At 45.1% G+C, this 19,028-nt stretch overlaps 1 protein-coding gene across 8 annotated transcripts in view; it reads left to right on the top strand.

The window, feature by feature from the left end:
* LOC143213267 (uncharacterized) overlaps positions 1-19,028 on the top strand; it is a 516,895-nt gene that overhangs the window by 284,749 nt on the left and 213,118 nt on the right. For all 8 annotated transcript variants that reach the window (XM_076432949.1, XM_076432950.1, XM_076432956.1 and 5 more), the window contains one exon: positions 17,286-17,544. In XM_076432949.1, coding sequence (XP_076289064.1) covers positions 17,286-17,544 — 259 coding nt within the window. The remainder of the gene's footprint in view (positions 1-17,285; positions 17,545-19,028) is intronic.

Here is a 19,028-nt window from a genome sequence, read left to right on the forward strand (position 1 = left end):
TAACATTGAAATAAGTTATTTTTAACACTGAATTTACCGCCACCGGACAAGATAACCGGTTCCAGATTTTTCATTTTATAATCACACTGTCCAACACCAAATTTGTTTCACAATTACTGTTGGGTGGTTCTTATAGAGTTTTTTGCGTTGATTCCGAATCTGTCCTTCAGTTTGCTCCTAGACGCACAGTTTGTAAGAAACATGACTTTGGAAAAAACATATTTTTCAATTTTAAACAAATATTGTGATGTCATTATAAAAGATATTGAATTGTTTGCGCGGCGAACGCCCGTTCTAGTGGTGAGCGCCACTGGCGACAACTCATGTCGGACGAAGATATTTTGCTTTCTGGTTCGAAGAAAACGTCGACCATGCAAACTTGAAAGGGTGGTTTCTCAAGATAAAAGTCTGCTCTATCGCGTGGTATGATTCGACTTTCCGCTGGACCATTATTTTTTGAAATAAATTGAAAAATATCCTCAAAAATTGGTGCAAAAGTGGTGTCTCTCCGTCTTTAACATGTTTAAACAATCACAATGTATTAATATTGGATATCACTGTATTCGGGAAAGTCTACAGAATCTTTTGCTGTAAAGAACAATTCAATATCTTTTATAATGACATTACAATACTTGTTTAAAGTCGAAAAATATGTATTTTTCCAAAATCATGTTTCTCAAAAACTGTGCATCTAGGAGAAAACTTAAGGACAGATTCGGAATTGTTGGACAGTGTTATTGAAGTAATAAAAGCGATTTCATAAGAAATGAATAAAATCAATCTTGTCATTTTTATAAGGGAACATGTACCAGTTACTTTCGAGGCTCGGTAAGTTTACTGTCAAAATTAAAATGAAACATCTAAATCAAAACTGCAGATAGGACGTTAAATATCAGTTTTGCATCCTAAACTGGTGTACGATAAACCTGCAGTCTGTAATATTACTTCTTGATCGAAACCTTCGCAACATTTGCATGCTAAAATTAGAAATTACACATGCAACAATCCCAGTACGTATAATTAATTATCCAACCCGAGTTTAGAAATTCTATTCGAAGCAGCCTCTCCTCCGTGCTGATTGAAAATCCGTTCGGCGGCGATGTATTGTCGCAATTACTTTCGCAGCGCGGCCCGCGGATTATGATGAGGGGGTGAACCGTGAAAACCGTGGGCGTAAAAACTCCGCGCGCTCCGCTAACGAATTGTAATTAATAAGCGAGCCTTTCACGCGGCCGATTAAAACCGGGCTCCGATTGGATCGAGCGGGGCGACGGACTCTAATTACGCGGTTCGAGCGATACTCACGCCGGAAGCGGAACGCGCCGTGGCTTTGTCAGCTACAAAATTTACCGCTTAGTCCCAGGGGTGAAGCCGTCCCCGGAAGCAACGTTATCGAAGCTGTGCCACCCACCCCAGTACACCCGCTTTCCGCCCCTCTGACGACCGCCCCATTCTGGATTAGCCCCTCCGTAAAATTATGCGTCTCCGTCGTTCTTCATTTCCCCTCGTTAAACCGACGTCGCGTTGTACAGGTACAAGGCAATTTACTGACTCTTTCCATTGCGCGTGTCGCAGGAGTGATTTGCGACATTAGAATTCTACGGGAGAGTGACCTGTGTCGAAATTACCATTCGTGAATCATTATTTAATTTCCCGTGTGGTAATAAGTTGGCCGAAGAGAAGTCGATCGTCTAAAGTATTTCTTGTTTTTTCGTACCGACAGCTCGCAAATGAGCTCTTTGACGCGATAATTACGATTACCGGTCGACGCGAGCATAATGCCGGAGGAACGAGTGAATTTGCTGGCGCGACGATTCGATGGAAATTGAGTGTGACCGTGACGGACTCCACGAGAATTGTGGGGAACGAGTTAGGGGCGGGTGTGGTTGGCCAGGGTGAAACAAAACGAGACGCTGACAAGGATTGGACTGTTTGCGTATATACTAGCTAACGGATGAAACAGAAAGGGGGAGACGAATCGAAGGAACAAAAGGTAGAACGGGCTGGAGAAAATGAAGATAAAAACGCGACGGACACATACACGTACACACAGATCCCCGATCGAATATCGGCTAAACGTTATTGCGGTCCGTTGCGTTCGTCTACGCGAGAAAACAGGACCGCCGTCGGGCAGGCTTGCGGTTCTTTTCCTCTCCCGGTTGTGCCAAAGGGAAATCGTTGCCTTCTGTATACCGCCATTGTTGGCTCGACAGCGCGGAAATTATACGGATTTCCTTTCCTCCGTCGGGAAAACGATTGCCGGCGAGCCCTGTAATTAGCTGTCGATTAGCGATTGCCGGGTTCCGAAGTCTGTCGCCGGGATCGTTAGGCGTCATTAGCCGAGAATTATTCCGTGGACGTTCTTGATGGGTATTCGGTTAAGATGAATCCCTGCCACCCACCGAATTCTTCCCTTCTTCCGTTTCCGTCCGCCTGGCCGGAAGAGTCCTCGCGATTCTGTTCAATCTAAGCTATTATTAGATGTACAAATTAATTTGTGCTGCACGCATTTAATCGATAGTGACTTCGTGTTATATCCGAAACTTTTATCCGTCGAATTGACGATTCAGTAATTGATTGTACGTAGACTGCGGATGTTTATGCAATTTTCAATTTTCGCAGGCAAATCTGAAGAATCTGGTACCATTTTTTGAAAATTTCCATAAACCTTAATGAATAAATGAATAAATTGGAAGGTTTTTAAAAGTTGTTTGTTGGAGAGACATACGATTACGGTTCTGTTTTTCGTCCAGTTGATATTTCACCGGTTTTTCGTGGCGGATCCTGCGAGCGAGCGGGTACTAGCAGCGCAGGAATTCCCGGCTCGATCTTCTCTGCTAAACTAACATGCATTTTCGGCCGGGGGAAACTCGTCGAGAGGGAAACATTATAAACGCACGAGCACTCCCGAGGAAGACCTCCTCGAACGAGCCGCGAATCGGAGCGCCAGCTAATAATGGCCGAACGGCAAACAAGGCGTATTATATCGCCACTATAAATTGCATCGCTATACTTAATTTACGCGGAGCCGTACACGCTCGAAGCTGAGCAGAGCGGAGGCAGAGAGAACACCGGCGCGTTGCTTTCCCTTCTCGAAACTTTACCAGTTAGCAGTTACCGATAATTATCCGCGGCGTTTTCCTTTCACAAGGCGCGAAATTATAACGCTCGGCTGACCGCCTCGAAAACCTAACGCTCCGCTTCGAAACTTTTCGGCTCTGTGCTTCTCTCTCTCTCTCTCTCTCTCTCTCTCTCTCTCTCTCTCTCTATTTCTCTCTCTCCGCTTTCGGCATTTTCACTTCGCGAGGAACAACAAGTTTTTCCTGTGTTTGCCGTGCCGTTCCGAATACACATTTTTTCGTACTGCTAACGAAAGCTCGGAACGCCGCTCGATTATTTGCACTGCGACGTTTAGGTGCGTGCTATTGCATGGATTTTGTAATTGGAAATATTATACCTGCTGCGCCGTTCCGAAATTAATTGTCTGACGTGGAGGATTTTTGAAATACTAGTACAATTAGTACATGGTACAATTTTGTAGGCTCCATCTGAGAGAACGTATATTATGTTCATGTCTTCGAGAGAAATAAACCTTAAATTAATTTTCAAGATCATCTTTACGAATCATTTCTATGGCAAGATTGAAACCATTGCTTGTTTTGATAACATTTAGAAGAATGTAGGCGACTGCAGAGCTTAATGAGCAGCGTTTGTCTATGAAATTTGTGTTTTCCCCTAATGGGCAATTTTCGTAAACGTCTTCCGTGAACGGCATCGTTCGACGCCTATAATTAACATTTGAAGTAGCAATCCTCCGCGGTGGCACTTGTGCCATTTCACACTACATATTTTATGGGAAGGGGAACAATTTACACGATCGTTCCCCGTGTACGGCAGAATGCAGTTGACAGGGCTCGTCCATTAAAAAAGAATTTCGCGTCGCGTGTCGATCGGTGTAACTCAATTTCCACGTGTTTCTTCCATCGCGCGTTCACGCCCATCCATTTTCCTTTTCTTGGAGGAACGTATGGGTATGATAGATTGCTTCTTCAGGTCCCAATTTTTCCACCGCCCAGTCTGCGCCTAACGCTGTCGGACGTTCTCGTTCTTCCACTTCTCTCATCCCCTATTTCGCTCCGCCCTCCATTTTCTTCCACTCGCAACATTGGAAAACGTAATCTTACCCTTTAGCCAACCCTATTCGCAGGGATCGCTATTGTTATTCATTATGCAATAAAATTACTAATATCCAGACCTCTTTTCATTCGATGAGAGCCAGCTACGTAAATGGTAATGCGCCCTCGTTTATATCTCGAGAAACGAAAGTACAATTATTTATTTTTCAATGCTTCAGAAACATTAACAGAAAGAACATTCGAAGCAACCTAATAAAAATGCAGAAATCCAAAAAATGGCAGAGCTTTCGGGAATCCGAAAGCCCGGAGGAAAGCTCGATGGCGCGAGAGCATCATCTCTGTTTTTTTTTGAGAAATCATGCTGCACCCCAAGGGGTTGAGCCATGATTTTCATCGCGGGCCGTGAATATCAACGCGAAGGTCCCGGTCGGCTCTCGCGTTCCTATATTACGCGACGCGAGCACGTGTTACATCCCATATGAGCCCATCGCTCATAAAGCCTCCGGCACGGCAGCGTCCCGACGCCAACGTCGACGACACACAACTCGAGACACGTCACCGACGAGCGTTGCACACGAACGTTTCGTCGTTTGCCAAACCGTGTCGGTAACGGCGGGACGAGCCATTCGTCTTGTCTCGCGGAGAACGCTGTACACAACAACCGTCCGCCATTATTTTTTCGGTTTATTGCGCCTTGACGCAGCGCGATAAAGAGAATTTGACAGGTTGCCGGGAATTTGATGATATTGGACAGCCGGGCCATGATAATGCTGCGTCGTAATCCACGGGGAAGCCATCGGCCTCGCGAAACGCCGGATTGTTTCTACCGGAGGCTGTCGATCAAAAGCACGCCCTTCGAAACTGAATAACTTTTTCAAAATTGGTTCGAAAATATTGTGACATGTTAGACGGACTACTTTGCCAGTTGGCGTCTGTAAAATATTTTGGAATGATTGAATCTAGTCACTATCAGAGGATTCTTTGTCAGTAAACGCATCCTGAAAGCACATGAACAAACAAACATTAACTGATTGCATCTAACGACTAAACAAACCACGCCCAGCTTCAGCTTGGAGTGTAAATAAATATTGTTACACGGTTTTATGACAGAGTGAAAGCGGTGAGTTGTGGGCGCGGCGAGGAGAAGGTTTGATTAAAAGAATCGCGAGCACGATTCGCAACGGCGGAACGTGTAAATGAGCGAAAAGATGTATCACGCCAGGTGGATGCTGATTACACAGCTTCCAACGGGGGTGTGAGACTAGAGTCCTTGTAATTTTTCCCTCTTAAGAGAAAAGCGTCCCCTCGGTCCTGTTTAATCTTCGCTCGCTCAGGTAATCGCGAGGAGGAAGCAGCGCACCTGGCTGCTGCGAGTACGCTTCTCTCCGAGACGTTTATCAAAAGACTCTGCCCTCCATTTGCAGATAGTCCGGGAAATATGACGGAGGAAATCTCGCTATCTACCTACGGGGAATTGCATTTTTCGTCGTTAGAGCGTCGCGTGCGTGCGTTACGTGCGTGCAAAAACGAATTTGTCAAAGATTCCCACTCTTCTGTGTACTAGCGGATTTGATGCATTCGAAGAGAAAGATAAAATTTGAAACAATCAACAAAATTTAAAAGAATTACATGATTCTCAACTCCCTAAAATTGTTGGAGAAGAAAAGAAAATTCTAGGCGGTTCCCGTGTTTTTTGCAATTAATGAAGACAATTCTCATTTTGCATAAAGATCCGCAGTCCACCATGAAGATCATGTTTTGCCGAAATACTTCACCTGGATGTAACGCATGTTTTCGCAACGTTTTAATTGCAACCTGAAAATAAGGATATTGAACGGGAGTATATTGAACGGGTCTCCTCGGATTTTTCGGTCGAACGTTTCGTTCGAGCTATGAGATATTCTAAGAGCAATATTTTTGCGGAAGCAACGATACCGTTGTTTGCCGATGCTTGTTAGCTTTAATGCCCACGCTTGACGATGACCTGCAACGTTCCCCGGGTAAATGTTAGCGAAATGCACACTCGATGTACGTGGATCCCCTTTCTACGTATACGATTTACTGCGTCCACGATTATCGGGGTGCGCAAACATCATCCGTCGTTTTTAATATTCGGTTATTGCAACTTTTCGGTTGATAGGTTCGAACCGCATGATTTGTCGAGCACGCGACTCTGTTCTCCGTTCCTTTTTGTATCGGGTCGGGCTTACTCTACGGTGGAAATTTAACGAATGGGACGTGCATTCAATGGCTGCGACTGTATTTCTCGCTAATCAGCAGCAGCTGCGTCGAAATCTATTGTCACGCGTTCCACAATTCGTTGCGTTCTTTACAAGACGGGCGAGATCGATCGAAACGAAATTCCTCGTTTGTCGTGTTCGAGGTTGTTTGGAGTGTGTTATTGCACTATAGTCGCAATAGATGTACCTACAATAAAAATACACTTGCACAAATCTGTGGTTGCAAGGATAAACGCCACATGTCACAATTTCAAAAAGTTTGATTTACCTATTTACCAGGAGAAATGCCATGAAAACAAATTCGATAGGCTCACAAAAATAATGCAATTTAACCGATCACTAGTCCGAGTTGGGCTTTAATCGATTAAAATTTTAGTCATGATTGATCGATTAATGTGTACGATTAATAATCGTATTAGACGATTAACAATCGTTAATCGCAATTAACTACTGAACTAGGAGATTAATTGTTAATTGAGATTAACGATTGAAGTAGAAAACTCGTCAATCGTTGATTAAATTTTTGCCCAATTCCGTCACTAGTACAAAGAATTAGTACAAAGTATGTGACATGCGGCGTTCTTCCTTAGAACCACAGAAATATGCTTCTGAACCGTTGAACTTCGAATATTCACAGTGACTAAAACATTTATTCAATGTCTCGAGCTTCTTCATTTTCGGCGACTATAGCCGCTTAGGAAGCAATGCAAATTGAGCAGAGACCGATTAAAAAATTCGGTCGGTAAATTCCATCGGACTATGCAGCGCGGAGACAAAGGTGGAGAGCAATGGGGATTGGGAACAGGGTTGAAAGAGCAACATCGATGTTCGCGAGGGCTGTCGAAGTTCGGGTTGGCCAGTTTATTGAGAAAACAAAGGTAGTAGGTCGCGACTGGTTGTAAGGTGGAACTGTGGCAGCGCGCGTCGCGAATATTCCGCGAATATTCCTCCTCTGGCCGGCTCGGCGTTCTCGGCCTCTGCTCGCTGGGCTGGTCCCATTCTCCTCGACTGCCCTTTTGCAGTTTCCTTCCTTTTCTTGCGGCTCTCCGCGTAATTACGTCAGAAATAAAAGAAAAGCGCTCGAGGGCGAGAGCGTTTCCCTGAAAGGCGACCCGTTTTATTATATGCGGGGCCAGGACGTTACCCCGATAGAAGCCAGACAACTTTTTACCCGGAGCAGCCGCGAAAGACAGGCTAGCCCGTTTTTCTCCACTTCCATAGGACCGCCGCGCTGGGGAGAGAAAAGTCGCGTCTATAATTCGCGGTTAAAGTTCCGCCCCCTGTTCCTGACGTGGCTCCGTCTTCCGACCGGGAGAAACCGCCGCTAAATTATTTCACGGACCCCGTGCTCGATTCCGCGACCTTCTCGCACTCAAACCACTCGCATTTTCGCGCGCCGATCTCCGTTACGTAGAGCAAAGGAGATGACCATGAGATGAGAATCTGTTGTGTAATCATAAACAATGTGAATTTTATATTTGATTCTCACATGGACGAAAATACGTAGAAAATTGAAATAGAGTTATAAAACGGAGTTAAAGCATTGCTAAAATTTTTTTTATTTTGCTAGAATCACACAGTGTCGCCAGATGAGGGGAGGGAGCACTAATCGAGGGGAAATGTTAACCTCTCTCTGCCAGTACCGGAAACGAAACGCGTCACGTGACCGTGCCGCGACGGAAGCGTGTAGAAGGGGAAAGTAGAGTGAGGACACAAGTCTTGATTTGACGACACTATAATCACACATCCGAATCACTGACAACAAATCGAACGTACGATGCCAATCGACAGTCTTTCGAAGCACTCGGAGGAAATCGGGTCGCGCCAAGAAGTATAATCAGTCGCGTTTTATTTTATTCATTCCCTCAGCGAAAAGGTAAACTCTATTTCGTAGCATGGCCGTGCCTCGTTAGCGGGGGACAAACAACGTTACGAAGATCGGCGGAATGGCGAATCGTAATTTCATGCAGATACGTTATTCCGTTGGAAACAACCAATTCGCAGAGTCATTCCCGGTAATTGTGCCCGGGCGCGTCGCGACGCCACAGTGGGGGAAAAAAACCGTTCCCCGGCACAATGGTGGTTTAAAAATGTTAGCGGGCCGCGCATTGAAGTTTTTACACGGCGGATAATAACTTTTAATGGAAACAAACGGCCCGACTGGGCATGGCCGCACGACGCGACGCAACACCGCGCACTCGCGCTAGATGTAACTGCGGCCCGTTACTGTTTGTTCGAAGCTGAACACCAAGGGAAATTTGCTTACCTACGGCGCTCGAACCGATTCCGTTTCATAACTGCGGCAACGAATGTACCGTCTACCCCGTTTCGCTTCGTTTTGCGAGCCTGTTGACGAACTGTGGTCAAGTATAATGCGGTTGCGGTCGCTCGAAATGCTGACCTGTGCGCTGCACGAAAAACGATACCTCAAGTGAGGTAAAATCTGGTGAACAAAATGTTTATTAGGTGGTACATATTATATTAGGTTGACAACTAAGTACGCGACCTCCACATTTTCTCAAACAAACTCATTTATAAATATTTTTTCAGCATGAGTATTTTATATCAAATCAATCGCAAAATTCAGAGCTTTCCAATGATATACAGATCAAAAGGAATGGTCACTGAACGAGGTTATAATGATACAATAAAAGAATTACGAAACAAAAGGTCGCGAATTTAGTTGCCAACCTAATAGATTTACTTTTGTACTGGGAGCATAACCGAGAATTTCAGGAGAAATTCGTATTGCGTCTCGAAAACTATTGTTCATATCGGAAATCCAAATATACCACGTGACAGTTATAGAATCAAAGAATTTATTCACCTGGTGGGGATTGTAATGTCCCGAATAGTTCGCTACGCAGCCGCAGGACCTCGTCCTTGGGCGAAGTAGAGTGGAAGACAAATCTTTAGCTGGCCACTCTGGTGCCAAGTACGATGTAGACATAATCTAATAACAAAATATATATATATAAGTTCCCCCATTTCACCTTTCCATCCATAATATCAACATTTTTAGTACAAATTTGCATTTCCGAAGTTGTCTCCGGTGTATGTTCTTTTTATTTGCAAGAATGCTTCGTGTGGAAGCTTCCATTTAAACTCTGTGTCGAGTGTGTAACATATTCGTATCGCGGGTACCAGCCTAGCCGGGCGCAGAGCTCGGAATGAATCTGAATTCACTTGCGAAGTTCGGGGAAAAGTTTCGGCGAACCTAACCGCGGGTGAACGAAAGAGAGAACCGGCTGCCTCGAAGTATTAATTCTCATCGTTCGCATCGCGGACGCGGTGTTTCATTCTCGGTGACCGCATGAATATTTCATTCTCGTTTATTCGGGACGCGCGTTATCGATCCTAAAATGTTCGCAGCGGCAAAGCTCTGGTCACATGATTTAATTTCGCGTAATACCGCTTCGGGCGTTGCTTTTCACGATATCGCAATTAGAGAACTCCTATAAACGGGATGAAACATGTAGAGAGAGAGAGAGAGAGGGGGGGAGGGGTTTGTACGAGAAAGGAATGAAAACAGAGAGAGGGAGAGAGAGAGAGAGGGGGGTGGCAAGAGGGGAAGATATGGTTAATATAGGATCGTGTTGTGTGTATCGTTAATTACAAAACGGAATATATCAGCGGGCGAAACGTAATGTGAACACAATTAATTCCGCGTTCGGTAATCACAGACGTAAAAATCTGTTTGAATTATACACGCCAAATATCTTCGCGGACCGTAACGTATTCGGAAACGCGGTTCCAATCGTGGAACTTCCACTTCGGTCGAAATATAAATGATTCCCGTAATTATCATCAGCTGATAATTAAACCCTGAAATATTTAAACATCGCCGAGATACAGGGCCAGCCGATCCGGAAAATAAAATACCGACCGGCGGCGTTAAACAATTTAATTTATTCACTCGTCGACCCGATACCGTGGCTCATTAGCGAAGTAAAAACCTGCGGATCCAGGAAAGCATTCCTGCCGACGGAAACTCCATTCTGTATACACGTGGTCAAATTATCTATTATTAAACAGCAATGGTATTCGACAATTTAAATTAAGAGATCACTCACTTCAGAATCCACATTTTCTGAAGAATCTACATTTTTTTTAAAATCTGCTAAATATGATTGCTATGTCCTTCTTATACAATATTGTATAAATTTTCTTTTCTCTTCTACGAAATTATTGATTACTCTTAGACAATCCAACAAACGTAAAGTGATTTAGGTGATGAATCCAAAACTAAAATCATCTGGGTCCAAAAATAACAGTTATTCTAAAATTTTGCACGATAAAAATAATTAATAAAAAGTTGATTATTATTGAAATTTAAGATAATCTACACAAAATATAAAAAAAAAATTGGAAGAACAAAATGATTAAAAAATATCGATTTTTATACTTTTTGGTTACAAGATCGACTGTTATCGATGAAGAAAAACTGTTTCGATTGCTCAAAGCAGTTATCGATGATTGAATTTCTTTTCACTTGTTCATAATAATTATTGATGAGAAAATTCATTTCGATTGCTTATTCAATTATCGAGTTGTCTACTCTTTTTCGGATGGAACAACCTTGCGAATTTGTTATCGTGTTAAGAGCTATACATATAGAATGAAAAAGAAAAGAAACTTGTGAGTCAATCGAGTAAATTGCAACACGCATCAAGAAACCCATGCAACGTGTTTGAACGCACATAGGGCCTTTGCGAATGTAATTTACAAGCGCGAGGAAGGTTTTTGCGTGGCGGAAAAAAAAATGAGATCGCCTACTCGGATCTTTTTCACGTCGTTCAGTTGCGGGAGGGGAAAAACTCGTCGACCAATAATAGCGCTCGGGCCGGATGCATTCGTATTTACAATCCGACAGAGTCAATTCGAAGTCACGTTGTCGGAGCGCAAACAACGATAACAAGAACCCCAGAGCGTGTCGCGGTGGAAAAAAAGTCGCACCGGTGTTCACAGGTGTCCTGCGCGCGGAAAAGCTGCAGAACAAAGCTCCATGGAGCGGCGAGTACACAATGGTTGCGCGCGCGTTCGATGTCGGGTGCAATTCGAGCGCGACCAGCTCGCGGGAATAATTCATCCGGCGCGGAGTGAAACGGAGAGGAGCGGAGAGAGGCGGTATGTTCGCGCGTGCATTCCGCCTCATGATGATAGCGCGGTTCGCGAAACCGTATCGCCGCGAATAACGCTTCGTAGCCATCGAAATTCACGGTGTAACGCTGCTACCATGGTGTCGACTTTCCCTGATCCCCCGGAAACATTCGGTCGCCGCGGTTTCATGTGTCCGTGACGAACACTCGCGCAGATTGGAATTCTTACAAGCGCCAATTATCCGGCTGCAAAATCGAACCAGGGAAGCGCAAAAAGAAGTGCGGCTGGTTTGCGGTTTCAGGCGAAATTCTATTTTTATTCGTGCAAGGAACTCAGGAAAACGAAATTTTATTTTGCGTGTTGCGGTCTTTGAAGAGCAAATTCATCTCTTCGGCTGGGCAAATAGATCTTTTGAGAATCAAATGAATTTTCCTGCAAATCGAGTTTATCCTTGTATAGATCAAATTCACGTTTTTCGATATCCAATTTGTCCCTTTGTAGATCAAATTCGCCCTTTTTCTGATCAAATTCGTTCCCAGCGGTTACGCGTGCTGTTGAATAGAAATCGGCTGCAGCGTTTGATCATGTCCAACCAATTCTGCTTCTTGTGAATGATAGAACAGTCGAAACCGTCGTACTTTCAAACCCGTTTTTGTGTTCTCCCTCAAAAACGGATCGCCAGCTGGAAAAATATTATTCGTTATTCGCTTATTCAAGATTCTGAGGTACCCAGTATGACATTTAGTAATTGGACGGTACCACTCTGGATCAAAATGGGAACCAGCAGTTCGAGGGGTTAAATACAGCTTCTAAACACGAGGAGAACAGTGATTGGCAACGGTAAAATCGCAGAGCTGGTTCTATCCACCGCGATAAAACTCTGCAGCCGTCCGTAAGCTCCGAAGACTATTAACCCCGGGAATCCCAGTGCAGGCGAGCTGGGAATGGTCTCATAACTCACCGCCGCGAATAAAACGCGGCGCAGCTTTGTTCGGAGGGGTAGAGAGTTCGATTTTCCAAAATTCGGAAGACAATCTCTCTCTGCCTCTCTGCCTCTCGCGATCGTATATCTGTCGGGCGCGAAAAGAACGGCGGTGAAAAACAAGCAAAGGATGACGAAAAACGACGAGGCAGCTCGTGAGAGAGAAAGAGAGAGAGAAGAGATGAAAAGAGAGACAGAGGGATAGAGAAAAGGGGTATCTGGTCGACGGAGGTGAATCGAGGGGGCGAAAAATGGCGGGGTTCGCGCACGAGACGAAGCTCTCGCGATCGAAACACTGGAATAGGACATTTTTCAAACTGCATAAAACACGGATGCGTGGCGACGCGGAAAAAAGAGGGAGAGAGAGGGGGACCAGCGCCAGCGCGCATAAATGTTCCCAACGATGAATTATTGCCGCGAAATGGCCGTGCACCGTGCACCGTGCACCGTGCAGCTCGCTCGCTTCGGCGAGGGTGCGACGGCCGCGTGCTCGACACATTGTTTACAAAGTATCTGACCGCGGTCATAGCGCGCGACACGCGCCCGTGCCCCTTGTTTTTTCGAGCCGCGTAAAGTGCGTTTTGTCGTAGCGGCCCCGAGTGCATTAAGCTGCATAGAGAGCTCGCGATGGAACGTGGAAAAAAGATGCACCGCCACGAGACTCGACCCGCGAACCTCGGACGCAACACTCATACAAGGTGTGCTGGAAAAATTTCAAGCTGCAATATAATGACGTGGGTCCTGAACGATACTCGACATTGCTGTTTCTGGTTAGCTGTTTAATCCCTTACGTTCTTGATAACTCGTGCCGTTTCGTTGCAGCTAGTTAAATTTAAAATAAGCTTAAACGCTGTGTCAACTGGACTTTGACAGAAAATGAGAATTTCTTGTTTATTTTCCTCGGAGGAATAAATTATTTATCCAGGTCTTAACTGCAGGGAAAGTTGAGAAAAATGTGCTAATCTTGAAACCCGTCACAATTAAAAATCGCTAAAAGCACAAGACATCGTTGCGGCACACCAACGACAACTCAACTGAATAAAGAGCGTGCCCGGTGCCATTTGCAAAATCCATTGTTTATGCATCAGACAATCTCCTCTCCAAGCCCCAGGTCCTAAAGTGCCACCAACCACATTTCGCACGCAATGTGTCCGAACTTTTTGAGCACAGCTTGTGTTTTTGCGGCGCTCTGTGCTCGTCACGCTCACCCGATTCAGTATTCGCCATGTTCGTGGCACGGTTGTCTATGGACGTTCCGTGTAACGTTAAATAGTCAATTGTTGCGGCCGAACAGAACACCATGCATTGAAACATGGGGGCTCGGAATGCCTCCATGGTCTGAAGGGGTGCGCACGTGAAAAAGTAATGAAGATTTGTGCTGCGCTGCTCGAACGGCCGCATTTGAGCTCGTGTAACGCGAACCCGCTTTTAGCAGTTTCGACAATATTCGCGTGCAAATTTTCCTAGTTAAAATTCCAGTTGAAAATTAAAGAAAATCTTCAGCACAAGTTGATATTGTCGATCATGAACTTTCAAGCTTGTTTTTTTATTAACAAGTGGCTACACTAAACTGTCTAAAACAATTGGCAAGACGTACGGCACAGTGTAAACAATTAAAACGCTGCGTCAATTCCGGAATCATGCACCAAATTCTTATTTCACCGCGATTTTCTCTAACGAGCGTCCATCAGGAAATTTTCCAGTCAATTTACGCCGATCCCACGGTCCCCGAATCGCGACTTTCATTTCGCCAAAGTTGTCTCGGTCGCAGCATCCGGCAAAGAACTCGGCGGTGGGCACGTGTAAAAACCTAGTTCCCGGTGTAATCAAACTCGGCGGCTCTCTTGTCGGCGAGAGGCTCCTGCTGATAATTTTCCATGCATAGCAAATACGCAACGAAGAATTTGAATAATCCGGTTTCACGCTATTTTCCCGTCTGATAAGTCATTAAGCTGCCGGACGAGGAGCGGGCGAGACTTAATGCGGCCCGGAGAGCAATCTGCTTTGTACCGGTGTTCCGCGGCGCTGCGCTCGCTGAGAATTCGCGAGCGAACGCGAGAAAATACCCCCGGCCGCGTTCGCCAAAGAAGAGGACGAGGCCCCGTGGATGGAAGAAAAGCGCGAACGAGGGGAGCTCGCGATGCGATTCCTCTTTGTGAATCCGACGCGCGCCCGACAATCGCTCGTAGCTGGGAAATTTACGGTCCCCTAACTCTCTCTCTCTCTCTCTCTATCTATCTGTCTCTTCTTCTGTATCTCTCTCGGTCCCTCCCGCTCCGATTCGCTTCGCTCCGAGCGATCAAATGCCGGCGCATTGCCGTCGTTTTCGACGGTCTCTCCACTCTTCGCCGTTCGTCTGGCCGGCACACGGCACGTCCACAATTTCCCCGTATTACCGTAATATTCGCTTTAATGACTGCCGGCCGAACGACGGAGGCTAACAATGGGACAGCCCTTCGTCCCGGATGCTCGTCCCCGGCCGTCGATTTTCCACCAGGAATCTTTTTCAAACGATCCACTCGAACCCCGGTCCGAACGGCTCGTTTCCACCGATCGCGCCCTGCTCTTCGATTCACCGGCCAACAGAATAATGGAACGTTTGTAGGTATTGACACGCGTTTGATTTATTAACGCGATCCATAAGGTCTTCGACCATAAGTGCTCCGGACTCCGGCATCCTTTCGCAAAATCCCGTGCACCGCGTTCTGTGTACGATTTTTATCCGATTTTGGGTGAACTCGCGCAGCAGAGACTCGGAAGTGGACATTTTTATTTTCACTCTTAATAAGATTGATTGGTTGAAAATATATATAAAAGTACTCCGAAATTCTTCCGATGTTTCTGCTGTTTCACTTACCCATTTATGTAATGCATAAAATCCGGTACTTCTGACCTCAACAAACGCGACGATGTAAGTTTTGACCAAACAGAACGATTCAGTGGCGATTTCAAAACCGTAATTCCGATGATGGAGGGTGAAATGACGTCGCATGTACGATTGGTAGGTAGTTCGAGGATCATAATCCAACTTACAATTCTGGGACACGAATCACCAGTTCGGGACGACTTACAAGTCTGGAACAAAAGCCCCCCTCCCCCCGAGGGCACAGAATACCGATTATTTACGAGACCCGAAATTCGGGTAAAAGTCGAACGTTCCCATTTCACGGGGACGCTCGGAGACGGTTTTCCCGCGTTGTCAGCGCGATAAGACAGCTTTACGAGCGTGTTGACGGCAGTTTGAAAAGTGCACGAACCGCCAAGTATCATCAAACACGGCTGAGGCACGATGCATGGCTGACAAGGAGATGCCAGGCCGTCTCTTGCCGAGGACAAACAGCCGGAAATGTGGCCATAACAATGCGGATACGCAGCCAGCGCGCCTCTGTATGCCCGTTTCCTGCGGACGGGAATATCGATACTGCACGGGCGCAACGTAGATTTCCTGAGCTGTAACGTAAATACGGGTCGTGGCTCACAGTTTCGACCCGAAAATCGATTCCGGGTGCTTCGCGAGAATCACCATGCCCGAAAAACGCGAAGAAAAAGTCAGGAGAGCGTTTCTGGCGTCAAGAACGAGCTCCAAGATTAATTTTCTACGCTTCTTTAAGTTAATATACAATTTTGACGATTGTTATAAGGAATTTGTGGAAACTGCTAATATCTTACACGTGTATCAATACCGAAAATTTCTCTCGGACAAATCTAGGGTAGTACCAGAGCGCGGGGCCGACACAGGGCCGATAAACATACAGCGACTCTCACGAGGTGCGACCTCTTGCCGCCGCATTTTTACGGGACATTTTTACCGCCCACGCATGTTTTACGACTGCTCCTTGCATTTTACCTGACGCCCTTTCATTCGACACCCTTTTACTCTATGCCATCGCGAACGCGATTCCGTAGCGTTAAATTCATACAGCGATTCCTGGCGCCTCCCATCGAAAGTAAAAATGAAGAGACAAGGACCAGTAATTAATTCGTATCAAACATGATGTAATTAGGTCATCCATTTACTCTGGATTTATAAAACATTTATAACAGGAGAATATACTTGGTTCTGGAGGAACATGAATTTGGTGCAGCAGATGAGACGGTTACACCGGAAAAGTTTTTCCGTAATTTATGAATGGAAGTATAAGTGTGTTCTACGAGCGAGTGACGTGTATTTTTCCGTTCCCTTTCTCGTCGCCGAAGGGAAGGACGGCTCTCTATTTTAACATCGAGCATTATCGTTTTTAGGGAAGCCATCGTGGCCGATGCGTTCGACGGCGAATCGAGTGCCGGTACATCGAAATCCTTTTTCGACGCGATTCAGCAAATATTGACGTTCGCGGATGGAAATTTGCATAGGTGGTGAAATTGGCAAAATATTTCTGCGCGTAAAAGAACGTTCGATGGCGATATGCAGCGTAGAGAGCGACGAATAGAAACCCGCCGGCGAGTCTCGCGATAAACGTGCCCGTATCTCCCCGGAGAATATGGCGGACGTTCAAAGAAAAATTATTCAACCCTCCTCCCCCTCCAGGTCGTACTATAATACGTTTTACGGTGCGTTCGACCAGCCGAACGATTTTGGCATGTTTCTGTACGTGGCGAGAAAGTATAGTGTACGTACCTCGAACACGATCTCTACTGCCGTCATACAAATGCGACCTCCAACATTTCGCAGGTTGCTTAAATCTCTAAACCTTTTAAGTAGAAATATAATTTCTTTCTTCCAAGCGGGAATAAAGTTCTGGTCTTTTGTTATTAATGTTAAGTATTTGTCTAAGCAGAAATTTCGGAAGAGGGTGTATTCCTGATACGAATTCGTTGGTTTTTCAGGGTCCGGTCGGGGAAGTGGGCGGCGTCAGGCTGCCGTTGCAATCATTACATGGATACGGATCTGTGTTCATGTACTCGGCGTCGACGAGTCCCGGGGGTGGAGGTGGCCAGGGTGGCGGAGGCGGAGGTGAAGTCACCCTCCGCCTCCGCGAACCCGAGGACATTCCCGAAGAAGTTCTTGCACGCCTGGAGGACACCGCCACCCTCTCCATCTCCCTTCAAAGCGACGCCGTTCTGAGGCTAGGAGCGGCTGGCACAGGTAAGTTGATGCACCTGTTCTTTTACTTGTCTCCTAAAACAAAAAGTCTTTAGTATTATTATATATATATATTCTTGATATGTAAATTCTTCTTTCTTAAAAGACTATTGCGTTACCACAATTGTATTGAATGATGTAGAATATTTTAGATATTGACACAAGGGAATTTAATATTTCGGGCACCATTGTCTATCGAAGGAAAATATCTTGTCAATTGATAAATTTGCGGTCACTATAGATCGCCGAAATATATTATGATAATATAGTTCACGTTAGAATTCGAAACGAGCGCGATACACGGCTGCACAGATACGCCCGAAGTATAATATTATATCGGGAATGAGAAATTCGTTCCAACGTGCTCTAATTCCAGTTAAACTCTTTGACATGAACAACCTAACACGCATCAACGAGATTCGCTATGCTCGTTGAAGTTCTCGAACATTTTGATAAACGCACAAAATAGGCTCGAATTAGATTCTGAAAACGCCCGCGTTAGAAACACGAAGACGAAATTGTGCGATCAATATGGACCGGTTTTGAAACAATTCCATTTAGTCGAAATTAATTGTCGTGACCCTTTGGCGTCGTTAATTTACAATTAAGCTGACACCGTTCTCGGAAATTCGATTCTAATCTGTGTCGATGAGATTCGGAATTTATATTTATTGGATAAATTGAACAAAGGGACTGTCTTTGTTCGATCTGTGACAGTGCTGTGTTGATGTAAGTTACACACCGTTGACGATTCCTGGGTCACGCAGCCGCAACGACGATAAACAATTGGCTTATACGTCGCATAAATTTCGGCGAGGTCACAGCCTTCGCGAAACTTACCCCAGAATTTATTATAATGGGGATTGTGCCCTCGTATTTTTGGGATCGCAATTAATTTTCCCGCGTTCGAAGTATGCGCGCGTGGTTCCGGCTAGATTAGCCGACGCGCGCGTGTGCCCTAATGCAGAATTATTTTACTGAAATACGCCGATCCCTGACTCGCATTATCGCTGATACTTTCGCGGCCAGCATTTTTCCCTGTTAAGCCCATCGTTCGTTGCGTTTTATCGAGAGTACGCGAGCTTAGAACGCCATATTAAAGTTAGCTCGCTGAGTGGTGGATAAGGATTGGGAATATTCGCAAGCAATAGTGCAAGATAAATCAAGCGAAATCGTGAAATTAAAAGTCACTTTTAAATAAAGTGTAGACTCAGCTTCTTTTCATAAATTTGTTGAAAGTAATCCCCAACATTTTATATATATATATTCGTACTATTTTACAAGTAACAGACGAACCCAGTAGAAGAAACACAATTTTATCAGAAATTGTGATTAATCGTTGTTTAAATATTTGTACAAAAGCTTCGAGGCATTTGTCTCTATCAATATTTAATTTATAATTTAATAACTGTTCAGATAAATGGACTCCAATCATTTCCAAATTCAATGTTTAAAAAGTTACTCCAAATTTACGAACGCCAGCGGAA

This window comes from Lasioglossum baleicum, chromosome 11 (assembly GCF_051020765.1).
Source record: "Lasioglossum baleicum chromosome 11, iyLasBale1, whole genome shotgun sequence".
Classification (NCBI taxonomy): domain Eukaryota; kingdom Metazoa; phylum Arthropoda; class Insecta; order Hymenoptera; family Halictidae; genus Lasioglossum; species Lasioglossum baleicum.